The following is a 12,598-nucleotide window of genomic DNA, read 5'->3' as shown; positions in this document are numbered from 1 at the left end:
TCAGATGCATTAATAGCTAGTCAGGACCAACAAAGTACTTTTTTGTGCAGCAGTCACTTGACTAAATCATTTGGAAATAAATTATACTAAATTTGCTTTTATTTATTATTACCATGGCCAGTAGCAACAAGTTCTTTTTGCATGAAAGAGATGCAAGGAACAGCCATCAATGCATCTGATGACATCACAATTTGCACTCCCCCGCATTGTTTGTTGAAACAGGAAGAAGATGGCTGCCAACAAAAAGGATGAAATTTAAAGAGCATTTTCTTGCAAGTGAAAGACATTTTGATCAAAATAAGTGCATAACTGTTGTTCAAATGTTATATAGATACTGTGACTTGATTATTGAAAAATCCAAAAAATTCAATTCAGTTGCCCTTTAATGTCTCCCTCTCTCTCTCTCATTAGGTCAATATGTCCCTTCCTCCATTAAATGTCTCCACACTACCCAACTCTCCCTCTCACCCTCTCCCTCCCCCTCCCCCTCCCTTCACTCCCTTCCCTCGTCCTGGAGTCAGACACCTATCAATGGGATCCAATTTAAACTCATCCATTCGGAGTCTGATGTCATTCAGGGATATCACTCCATTGAAGTTAGCAGCACATTTTGCAGCATCACACTCTTCTAAAACCACAAAAATGTGCTGCTGCACAAGTGCAAACCACAGGAATGTGATAGGAAAAGAATACAATTTAATGCTAAACTAATGGAAGGTACTTTAATTAATACTAGCCTCTCTATAGAATATAAATGTATTATATTGGACTAAAATTGTAAATAGTAGATACTAATAATGCTTTATTAGTATTTGTACTATTCTTCTTTGATGTTTTGGCCACTACTAATTCATACTATACCTGCTGAAGCCACTCATGATCACTAGCTCATATTCACTAATGCATTACCACATGCTTTCCATGGAATGAGTGAAGCCGTAATGATCAATGACCAATGGGCCAGTTTGGGTATACATCATGTACATGTACAGATAGTGAGTTGGGAATGATTTGTTATGAGGTTATAAACCTCAAGACTCATTTAACGTATACTGTACCTTCTAAATTACATGTACATGTACAGCAGAGATCAGGGCCAAGTTAACTTTAATACGCAATTGCATATCGTAACATACCCGACCCGTACGTATTAAGTACATGTATGTATGTACAGTAGCACTTACTGTATATGTAATATTTGAAAATTTCCCTACTCTTTAGTTACTGTATAAGTGGGTTCTTTTGAGGGAATTATATTTCATGAATTCCACTAAAATTCCAATTTGCGGATTTTAATTTCGCGAATTCTACCACGTACCTTGCAGGTACCGTATTAAATTAATTTTCACTGATTTTGTTTTCGCAAATCAGGAAGGAATTTGCGAAATCTGTGAAATTCGCAACCTTAAAAAACCACTTATACAGAACATAAAGATATGTTTATTGTTCTCCAAGTTGTTTATTAATAGTTACATGTATTAGCAGTTGTGGTTATTATTAGGTATTACTGGTAATTAAAAGTTATTAATAGTTATTACTGGTTATTACTGGTTATTAGGTGTGTTTGGTGTTATGTATGAAGGATATTTAACTAATGCTGAAGATGATGTTGAAGGAGCAATACCAGTAATAATTAAAACTGTTAAAGGTAATTAATATTCATTAATGATAATAACAATGAATAATTAATTAGATAATACTCCTGATATTGTTGTGAAGTCGTTATTGGAGGGCGGGGCTGCTACAAGGGGTGTGATTCATCGTCATTTATTACCTCTAATTGGTGCCCATGCTTCAGATCTAGAACAACCAATGTTACTCTATCCCAAATCTTCATTTGGTACTTTAAAAACTTTATTACTGAAAACAAGAGAAGGAGGAGGAATCATGTTACCAGGAAATAATGTAAGGATACACGTATCATGTACATGTACACATAATGTACTGAATTTGGAGGAAATTAAATTGGCGAATTTGATGTTTAGCCAATCGCCAAAATAAAATCTACCATTTTGAGCCATTACCGTATAGCGGGTTTGTTTTGTGAGGGTAAACTTTCGTTTTCCATATCCTCAAAATGACTTTTGTGAAGTTAAACATTCATTCTGAAGACGTTATTAAGCTACCATGCCCATTAAAACTGGAATTTCGTTTGGTTAATTGTTCGTTTTCCCATCTTGAAGAACGAAAAGAACAAAAGTTTAGCCTCACGAAACAAACCCGCTATGCGGTATACACATGCTCAATGGCACATGGCCACAAAAGGCACAAATTTGCCAAATTAAAATTTGCCAATCACCACAATTTAGCAATTCACCAAATTTAACTTCCTCCAAAATTTTCCGCTATACGGTATTACATGTACTGTAAATTCTAAAATTTTTGATAGCCTTTTATATAGAATTTTTTAGCACTGCATGATCATTAAAAATAAACCGCATTCTGAAATTACCTCATACTCTATTACTATGAATTGCACTTTAATCAGCTTTAGATTGTTGCTAATTTTCTTATTGCAATTCCCAATGTCCCTATATGAAGTGGAAAGTTTCACTGAACTTTCCCCACAAACAGATCATCCTTTTAAAAGGTTTAAGTATTCAATAACAAGTACAACAGTGAAGATTTTCTTAAAAATATATTGTGCTAACACTTTGTTATATTAATGGTATACCTGTACATGTATTGCATTGAAAAATTTCCCTCTCTCCCTCTCTCTCCAGTCTGGTCAGTGTACATATATATCAACACATGATCTTGTATTTATATCTGAACAAGTGGCCAGAGGAATGTACCATTTAACTAGAAAAGGACAAGTACATAAAGACCTGGCATGTAGGAATATATAGTAAGAGTATTAATTGAAGTGGGTGGAGTTACTTATAATTAATAGTATTCACGAGAATCTACATGTAAAGATTGGTGACAGAGGACTTAGTTGGGATTTTTATCCAGAAGATTATAATACAATAGAAGAGAGAGGAGGAGGAGGAGATGAGACTATTGCTTATCCTGTCAAGTGGATGGCAGCTGAAGTTTTGTCTGACAAAAGATACTCCTCATCTTCTGATGTGGTAAGAGAGTGGAGGAGGGAGAACTACATGTACATGTATACATGTATGCATATGTACTGTATAATAGCTAAGGGTTTCCCACAAAGCATGTTAATTCAGTGAGCTACATGTACTGTACATGTTAACAGGATGAGCTTCATGAGCAACCAGACTACATTACAATACAGCACATAGCATTTGGAGTAACTTTAAAAATTCATAAAAAATCCAAATTTGATCAGAATCAGCTCAAACTTGATAAACAGCATAAGGACATGTATATGTATCAGAAAAAATTATAAGAATGGAGAATTCTCTCCTAGCCATTTTTGGCAAAATTTGGCTCGTAACCAAAGGCTATAGTCTTGGGTTGTTGGCCCGATTTTTAGCAACTTTAAAAATTCATAAAAAATTTAAATTTGATCAGAATCAGCTCAAACTTGATACACAGCATAAGAACATGTATATGTATCAGAAAAAATTATAAAAATGGAGAATTCTCTTCTAGTCATTTTTAACAAAGTTTGGCCCTTGACCAAAGGCTATAGCCTTTGGTTGTTGGCCCGATTTTTGAGCAACTTTAAAAATTCATTAAAAATCCAAATTTGATCAGAATTGGCTCAAATTTGATAAACAGCATAAGGACATGTACATGTATCAGAAAAAATTATAAAAATGGAGAATTTTTTCTTGTAATTTTAGTCAAAATACCCTGTACTATAGCATAGGTTTATTGGCCTAATAATTTTTGACAGTAGTTAAGCATTAATTTTGGATGTTAATAGTAAATTGTAAAATGCCTGATGTGGTAAAACCGGTAATATTGGGTATTAATGTTCGCAGTTTGTTTGTGGTTGTGTTACTTTATTACTATAAAGAGTAACTGTGTATAGCTTGTACCTGATGGTCTCTCATTGTTTGTATATTCTAGTGGTCATTTGGTGTTGTACTGTGGGAGATAATGACAAGAGGAAAGACTCCTTATGAAGATGTACTACCTGAAAATATGTTAAACTATTTAACTACTGGCCACAGACTCCCCCAACCTAAAAACTGTCCTGATGATCTGTAAGAACCAAATCACATTTGTTTACCACTCTCTCTCTCTCTCTCCCTCTTCTATCAACAGGTTTAGTTTAATGGGTTGGTGTTGGGCCCTCACTCCTAGTGATAGACCAAGATTTAGTCATTTAACTGTACGACTTAAAGAATTTTATGATCAACTGGGATCATTCATATAAAGAGAGCCAACCAGAGAGTACTCTATCATAATTTTATTTCATTTCACCATTCACTGTATTATTAACATAAACTATTCTTCAGAGATCATTGTCTATTTTAAATAAAAATAATGTATTTTAACATCATTAGTCATGTGTTGTGCTTGACGAAAGAGTGTTTTAGAGGATGAGTAGTAGATTCAAATTGAAAACAAAAGCCAAAGTGTATAGAGACTTCATGCAGTAATCTTCAAGTGACCCAGTTAATGGTCTGTGTCTTGTAACAAAGTCAGTGATCAGATTTTATTAGCAAGTTCAATGAGGTCACATGCGTGGGTGTTTGTAACCTAATCTGCTTTCTTGTGGGTGGAAACATTTAGACTGCATGAGTCTAAAGATTTCCACCCCATTAAAGAGTTTGATCTTTTTTCTTTCTCTTAGTCTGAGCACCAAACAAAATCTTTTTGCAATGGCAAGTGACAGGGACCGTAATGAACCAGACTATGTACCCCCTGCACCACCAGAGAGTCTTGTTCCAATGACTGTTACTCCTGAAGTTATAAGCATTGCTCAAAAGATGAAGAAAGATGCTGAAAAGAAGCTCAAGACTAACTTCACTACCTTCACTCCATTGCACTATATAAAGGAAGGAGAAGCTGATTATTGTATAAGGGTAAGTCTATGGCTCAATCAAAGGTATTTTTATAGTCTAGTGTGCATATGCATGCATGCAAACTGAAGTATGATGATAGATATTAGAGTATGGTATGATATAGCTTCCGTATGGACACAACAAAGTTTGAGAGTTGTCCTGTATGATATTGGAAATGTAATAAATGCTGCTTCTCAGATGGTACTACATGTATAGGTGTCCATTTCAAATAGTCTGTCCATTTAAGAGAGGACCTTTGTTACAACACTTCTAAATATGACGTATTTTGTAGGTTAAGGTTGATAATGACCAGTTGATAGATGTCTCTGGTAAATATGTTGCTGGTTCTGTCATGAGAGTTAAAGCAAAGCATGTTACTGAACATGATCGAATGACAATTTGATTTTTGACTTTTATGTAATTGTTATTATTCAGGCCTAGAAGGATTATTTTTTGTTCAATATTTTGAGATATTATGCTCTGTATGGATGCAAAAGTAACGTTATTACATGATATACATTCGACACACCCTTATTATTTATCAAGTAGATATGATGGAAATCTACTTGTTGCTACAGCAAACTGATTGCATTTCATGCTATCATATATCATATCTTATCATGCAAGGCCATTGAGTACAGGCTATAGGATGTCAGCATGTATAGAAAGGCACTCCTGCTCAATAAACTGTGGCAGTATTTGGCCAGAGATATGTGTCAAGTATTATGGTAGCTCTATGCCCACAAATAAAGTAATTGTTGTATAATACCATAAAAAGTATTAATTATAATGATACCAAGAGTACATAATAACTGAAGGTGATGTAGAGTACATTGATGTGGTCACATGCGTGGGTGTATACAGGTGGAGTAGCTAGCCTAGATCTACTTTCTATCTTTCTTTCTAAGAGCACTGTTCTTAAAAAATGATGTCAAGCAACAGAGAGCATCATGAACCAGACTATTTGCCCCCTACAACAGCAGAAGGTTTTGTTCCAATGACTGTTACTCCTGAAGTAGTAAGCTTACTCCTGAAGTTATGATAAGCATTGCTGAAAAGATGAAGAAAGAGGCTGAAAAGAAACTCAAGACTAGCTTCACTACCTACACTCCTTTGTATTATATAAGGAAAGGAGAAACTGATTATTGTATAAGAGTAAGTTCAACTACAGTTCACAATCAAATGTTCACATCCATATGCATCCTAATGGAGCCTCTATTAAATTGACTTGTTTGAGACTTGTCCTGTATCATATTGTCATAGTTGCTGTCTGATGAAGCTATATGTAGGTGTCCATTTTAAATAGCCTGTTTGTTTAAAAGAGGGTCGACATTACAATGCTTCTTTTATAATACTTGACTGTATTTCATTAGGTTGAGGTTGATAATGATCTGTTAATAGATGTCTGTGGTCAATATTCTGCTGGTTCTGCCAGGAGAGTTAAAGCAAAGTCTGTTGCTAAAACTGATCAGATGACATTCAACTTTCAACTTTTATCATTTTAATTGATCTATACTACTATAGAGAATATCATTATTTATTTTTAATATTTTAAACATACCGGTAATATGCTATTTTTAAATATTTGTATATATTATGCTATGGACACAAAAAGTAAGGATTCCTGCTACTACATGATAGACATTTGACACACCCTCATTTATCAAGTAGAAATGATAGAAATCTGCTTTGTCTACAACAAACTGATTGCATTGCTACAATACTGAAGTTATGTCTGACAAAAAATACTTAACACCTTTTGATGTGGTAAGAGATTGGAGGAGGGAGAGCTTCATGTACACCTATGCATATGTACTATATAGCCAATGTAGAGTTTATCACAAAGCATGCTAAGTTAGCTAACAAATTAAATTAAGGTGACATGCGTGGGTGTATGCAACCTGCTCATTATGAGTGGCATCTGGAGGAGTATTTTACTATTCTTTCTCTTAGTCCAGGTCAGTAAGAGTAAAACTAAATTCTGTTCCCAATGACAAGCAACAGAGACCGTAATGAACCTGAACAACTAGCCCCTACACCAGCAGAGAGTCTTCATCCAATCGATGTTACTCCTGAAGTTACAAGTATTGCTCAAAAGATGAAGAAAGATGCTGAAAAGATTCTCAACATAAACCCAGGCTATGCTACCTATACTCCTCTGTACTATATAAAGGAAGGAGAAACTAACTATTGTATAAGAGTAAGTTTAATTATAATAGTCCATGATTCAATCATTGATAGACCTGGTAGATACTTGTTCATGTGCATGCTGCATCCATATCCTAAAGTATCAATGATAATCATATATAGCCTCTAAATGGACAAGAGAGTTAGAGAGTTGTACTGCTACTACATCATATTGGAAATGTTATCCTGTCCATTAGAGGTGTCCAAAGCCTGTCCATTTTTAAGAGAGAGGCTTTATTTACTTACTTCTTAGAGTATACTGTATATAAATTGTGTAAATGGTGTACCATATTTTGATAGGTTGAGGTTGATAATGGTCAGTTGATTGATGTCTCTGGTAAATATGTTGGTGGTGCTGTCATGAGGATTACAGCAAAGCCTGTTAACAAAACTGATCCGATGAAATTTTAATTATTTTTACATTTTGATTATTACAAGAACTATTATTGCTAATACAACTAGAAACTATCATTTATTTTTATCATTTTTAGATGATAAGCATTATTTCTAGTAAAATGCTATTATTGAAAGACTGTAATATTACAACAAACTAATTATGCATGGCTTGTTACTTAATATTATCAAGAGTATGTATATGTACTCTTGATATTAGAGTACTTCTGATCATTAACTCCAATATCAAGAGTGCATAATTACTTATCTATATGCCTATTATCTGCATGATGATTAACTTTTATGATTTTAGTACCCAGAATTAGTCAATAAAACCAAGAGTACATAATATTGCAACAATAGATACTAAGACACTCATCAGGATAATTGATATACAATAATAGTAAGTACGTAAAAATCATACCTATATATTACTCATGCATGCCCTGTTATCTGTTGTGATAGATCTCCCACATTAATTGCATTTCTGCTTAATAGGCTATGGGCATTTTTCCCAAGAAATATGGCAAGTTAAGTACTAATGTGTACTCACAAATGTGTATAGTATTAATTTGAAAGCTGAATTGTTACTATGATTTTATCGTCTTATTGTTATGCAGTTGCATGTCACCATGTGTTAGCTATCACATATGTTGTACAAGCTGTGATAGAGTCACTAAAATTGCAAAAGATCATAAATTCAGAGCCAAAGGCCTGAATAAAACCTGATATCACTAGTGCAGTGATAGAATGAAGGATGCTATTGATACAAATTACTATAATATAGCCCAAAAATTCTTTGGCCTTGACAAAACACATCTAATTAAAAATCATTAACTATCAGTGTGTGTATTTGTGTGTGTTTGTGTGTGTGTGAGCAGGAGAAAGATGTACAAGATATGCATGTTAGTGGATAATTTCCTGGCTACACATTTTATGTAGATTGGTTGCTGGAAAAAAAATGCAAGCATGCAGTGGCTAAAATTGTTTAATAAGTTCCTATGAAGATTTTAAGTCATTAGTTGGGTCTACATCCAATATACTCTGTCTTGTATGAGGTGATAGTTAGGATAAGTATTAATACAAGTCTCTTTGTGTCGATAGTCTAGTATGAGTTTTATATTTTTATTATCCATTACTAGTGACTGGAGGATGAGTAGTATTGACTCAGTAGACAATGAAGTCATTCTTAGATCCAGTTCAACTAGTGATGAGTTATTGAGGAGGAGGTGAGAAAGAGCCTGTCCACTAGTAGAAGTGATGAGAGGATTACCATAAAGATCTAATCAGGTAAGTGTAGAGTTGTGTTCAAGTGCTTGACAGATACTAGTAACTCCTCTATCACTAATGGAGTCAAAATTGATTTCTAGTTCTTGTATTGTTTTATTATTAGTTAGTAGTATACACAAGTACTGGATACAATCATTAGTTAACGGAGTGTACCATATCTCAAGTCTCCTCAGGTTTAGTGTATGCAGTTTAGTTGATGATAATAGAGATACTGTACTATTAGTAGATGAGTTATCAAGTTCAATCTTCTCATGATTATTATTAATATTACTAATCACTTCATTACACTGAACTGGAGATGGATATTCAAGGGATACCCTGTCACTGTCCCAGTCCACACTCCCAGTGACTCCTAATATAAACCAAAGGATTATACTTATATAAATGTATGTACATAATAATACACATATTCACGTCATGTGTATATACAAACACACACAACTTGCATAAACAAATACAGACACAGCTAGTAGTTGTCACTGACTGACTGTATTATGTGAATGTGTGTGTCTGCTATAATGTATTAAGTATGTACAGAGTAAAATTGGAAGTAAAAAATAATCAAACGAGACACCTACGGTGCATGGCCTCGCCCCTATAGCTGCTATGGTGCATGCCCGCACTGCAATAGCTGTTTGATTATCAGCATGAAGAGAGTCTGCTCAACACTAGCTTCCTGCAGTTGCACTTGCTCTTGAATACTTGCAGAAGTAGCAGCACTGCAGCACATACATGCAAGCAGCTCCAGCCCCTCCCATGCATGTAGATTGAAAGGTGTGGCATTCCATCATAACTTAACTGGAATGATTGGCAGCAAGAAGACCATGTGAGAAAGAAGCTTCACTTTTTCTTTCCTAATCAGCAATATAAGATGAACTTGCTGACAGAAAAGTTGCTGCCTTTGTATATTTGAGATAGTATAGGTACTTTAGTACCTATAACCCAGCAAGTTGTTGCTCTAGCGCTTCACAAACGAGTGACCTCAACAATTTCAAGTAAGTATAACTCTTTTTCAAGTAAGATTTAGAGAAATCTGTTCATATTGTTTGAAGGCCATGTTCTAATCTACTGAAAAATGCTACCAGCTATCTCTAAAGTGCCAACACAACGGAACTTGGCTCAACTACTCGATTTTCTTACTTTGAAGTTTCTGTACCTAGCACTTGTATTTGAGCAACACAAAACAGTTAAGAAAGACTTTTTCAAGTCAATAAGAAAGGTCTAGGAGCTTAGAACACGCTGTGCTAAAGTTATTGTTTATTAAAGACAAATTTCAGTTGTACAGAATGAACGAGAGCACTAAAGTGCATACCCTCGACACAATCTGTATGTAACAGTTTCATTAAATTAAGAGAAAATAATTGGTGAAAGTTTTGAGACAGAGAAGAAGCTTCAGCATGCACTAGATTTATTAAAACTTAGTGAATGTTTTGAGACAGACAAAGAATTTTTTGTTTTTTTAAACAAAGAGCTCCAGCATATTTGCTGCACTGCTAGCTGCAGCAATGTAAAGGTGTGGCTGCAAAGAAGGTGTGGCTCAATCAAGCCATGCTCCACCCCCACACACAGTAAATGGTGGCACATGGCCCTAAGTGGTGAAGAAAGCTTTGGTTTTTCTCGACTTTTAAACAGTTTAGCATACATTTGTTAGGCTCTATTTGTTGCATACAAACTGCTATCTAGTCCCTAATGTTAAAAGACTCTGGCCGCTACCTCGGGAGAAGAGAGCCTCGTCTAAACTCACAAGGTATGAAAGTTTGGGCTATCATATCTTTAAAACGAAGAAGATTGGAACAATTTTTCTCATATTAATGAAAGATGAGGCTTTGCTTTATTGTTTTATCTGCCCTGTTGCTCTTTTGCTTTCACTACGAAAGAGCTGCAGGAGAGCCGACTGCGTTTGGCGACTTTGCCAGCTTCTTTTACCACGGAAAAGACAAATCAAGGATTCCCAAGACGGAGAATAACTTTTTCTAGAGCAAGTGTTGATTATAAGACTATCCGGGACAAGACAAGAAAGCAGTGTCAGCTCAAATGTGGAGGTCAAAGCGAACACACAGACAGGACGACTGCTTTACCCTCGACTACGCCTACGCGGTCTCGGGTAATGACAGACACACACAACAACTACCTATACCTCGCGTAGGCGAGGCCAATAAACACACAAGATACACAGGGACAAGACATACATTATGTGTATTATATATCATACTAAACAGGTCTATATACAAAAATATAGACCTGAGGTGGGTGGATAATGTCATAATATATCTCATAATTATGACATCATCCTTTGATGAGGTCGGGTTTATATTTTTGTATATATACCTGCCATTCAGAAATGCTGTCATCATTATGAAATATATCTTATATAACATACTAGAACTGGTCAATATACAAAAGATATAGACCTTTGGTGGGTGTCCTCAGAGGGCCTGTGGCCCTCGGGCTATATCGCATCTTTTGTATATAGACCTGTTTAGTATGATATATATTATACATATACAGATACTGTAAACCAGTTTATTTTCGCGGTGGAAAATTTTTGTGAATCTTGCATTTCTAGGATTTTGCAGAATTAATTTTCGCAAATTGCTTGTAGACTGCACCACATGGCAGTGGAGAGCAGTGGTGAAGAATTTTTGCGACTGATCAAAATCCATAAAATTTGTGAAAATATTTTACCACGAAAATAAACTGGTATACAGTAATTAAATCACAGTAAGGGCTTTAATCAATTTTTTTACATAAACATTAGCTAAAACATGACATTATACATGTACATGTTCAGGAATAATTTTACTGACTGTCACAATATGTGACCATAATTGACAAAAGGTACCTTATGGCGGGTAGTGAAATTTGTCTTTCTAGCCTAAGAAATCCAACTTCCTGAGCCCCATTTATCATAAAATTACTCCACAGGATGCAAAAAGTTACCATGAAACTTTTAGGAACAATGATTGTCTAACAAAGCACTCACAGGTTGATATTTTCCATTATAACGATCAATTTTAAAATCCGCCATAAGGGCCCTTTTGTCAATTATGGTCACATATAATCACAAATATTACCTTTATCATGTTGTTCCTTGTCTTGTCTCAGTGCAGGTATCATAATAGGATCATCATTAATAGTCTCCAAGAAAAGAGAAGCTTTCTCATCATTACTAGATGAATCATTCCTTATCTTCTGTAGAATAGGAAGGGACACTTTTTCCACTGACAGTATAAACTCTAACAATTGAAGTGACTCCAACATTGAGTAAACACAGCTACTAGGAATGACTCCTAAATCACCAGACACCAAGGATCTTCCTTTCCAATAAAAACTATTCCACTTCTCATATATCTCCAGCTGCTCTCCCTCACTAAATGAAAGATCATCACTGCTTCTTATTTTATGATTGATACGTGCTGTGTAAATAGATTCTGCTGTTGGTGATTGTGTAAACTGATCCTTCTCTATACAATATATCAATCAGTTAATAATTTAATTACTAACATATCACATACTCTCAATATTTCCCTTTTGACTCATCAGCAGTTGTACACTAGTTATTGATATATTTTCTTGTAGTAACTCAATCTCTTTCTTATACTCCACTAATGTCTCCTCTCTTCCTGTGATGAGGTAGTATAGACAAATTATACCAGTAGAGTCAGTACCTGCTTTCATTACGAGAGAAGTTCGGAAATACTGAGTCTCTGATTTTTTTGATTTGAATATTTTATTTATCAACTGTCCTCTATTCAGCAGCTTCACTTTCAGTTTAGACTCTACAGTAATGACACAATGAGAAT

At 34.9% G+C, this 12,598-nt stretch overlaps 2 protein-coding genes across 3 annotated transcripts; both read left to right on the top strand.

Moving 5' to 3' along the window:
- Positions 1-393: 393 nt before the first annotated feature.
- Positions 394-4,446, top strand: LOC100640500 (tyrosine-protein kinase RYK-like). The gene is made up of 7 exons (XM_019998225.1): positions 394-717; positions 1,559-1,648; positions 1,694-1,905; positions 2,724-2,848; positions 2,894-3,074; positions 3,985-4,121; positions 4,183-4,446. Exons 1-7 carry the CDS (start codon positions 711-713, stop codon positions 4,292-4,294), a joined length of 864 nt encoding a protein of 287 aa, XP_019853784.1. The 5' UTR covers positions 394-710; the 3' UTR covers positions 4,295-4,446.
- A 251-nt stretch (positions 4,447-4,697) lies between these two features.
- LOC109583055 (uncharacterized) lies at positions 4,698-7,650 on the top strand. Of its 2 annotated transcripts, XM_019998227.1 has the most exons (3): positions 4,698-4,946; positions 5,218-6,080; positions 7,413-7,650. In XM_019998227.1, the coding sequence occupies exons 1-2, from the start codon at positions 4,743-4,745 to the stop codon at positions 5,326-5,328; spliced, it is 315 nt and encodes a 104-aa protein (XP_019853786.1). In that variant the 5' UTR covers positions 4,698-4,742; the 3' UTR covers positions 5,329-6,080; positions 7,413-7,650. The 2 variants fall into 2 exon arrangements, with proteins under 2 accessions (XP_019853786.1, XP_019853785.1); XM_019998226.1 differs by lacking the exons at positions 4,698-4,946; positions 5,218-6,080 and adding an exon at positions 6,846-7,125.
- The last annotated feature ends 4,948 nt before the right edge of the window (positions 7,651-12,598 follow it).

Source organism: Amphimedon queenslandica, unplaced genomic scaffold, assembly GCF_000090795.2.
Source record: "Amphimedon queenslandica unplaced genomic scaffold, v1.1 AMPQUscaffold_13333, whole genome shotgun sequence".
Lineage (NCBI taxonomy): Eukaryota > Metazoa > Porifera > Demospongiae > Haplosclerida > Niphatidae > Amphimedon > Amphimedon queenslandica.
The sequence above is the reverse complement of the archived record's forward strand: the minus strand, read 5'-3'. Positions and strand labels throughout refer to the sequence as shown.

Excerpts from the sequence above, each read along its gene's own strand:
- LOC100640500 (XM_019998225.1), top strand. Across the intron at positions 1,649-1,693 it reads AATAATTAAAACTGTTAAAG|ATAATACTCCTGATATTGTT; the intron begins GTAATTAATATT and ends ATAATTAATTAG. Across the intron at positions 2,849-2,893 it reads CTGGCATGTAGGAATATATA|TATTCACGAGAATCTACATG; the intron begins GTAAGAGTATTA and ends TATAATTAATAG.
- LOC109583055 (XM_019998226.1), top strand. The coding sequence starts at position 6,916 with ATGACAAGCAACAGAGACCGTAATGAACCTGAACAACTAGCCCCTACA. Across the intron at positions 7,126-7,412 it reads AAACTAACTATTGTATAAGA|GTTGAGGTTGATAATGGTCA; the intron begins GTAAGTTTAATT and ends ATATTTTGATAG.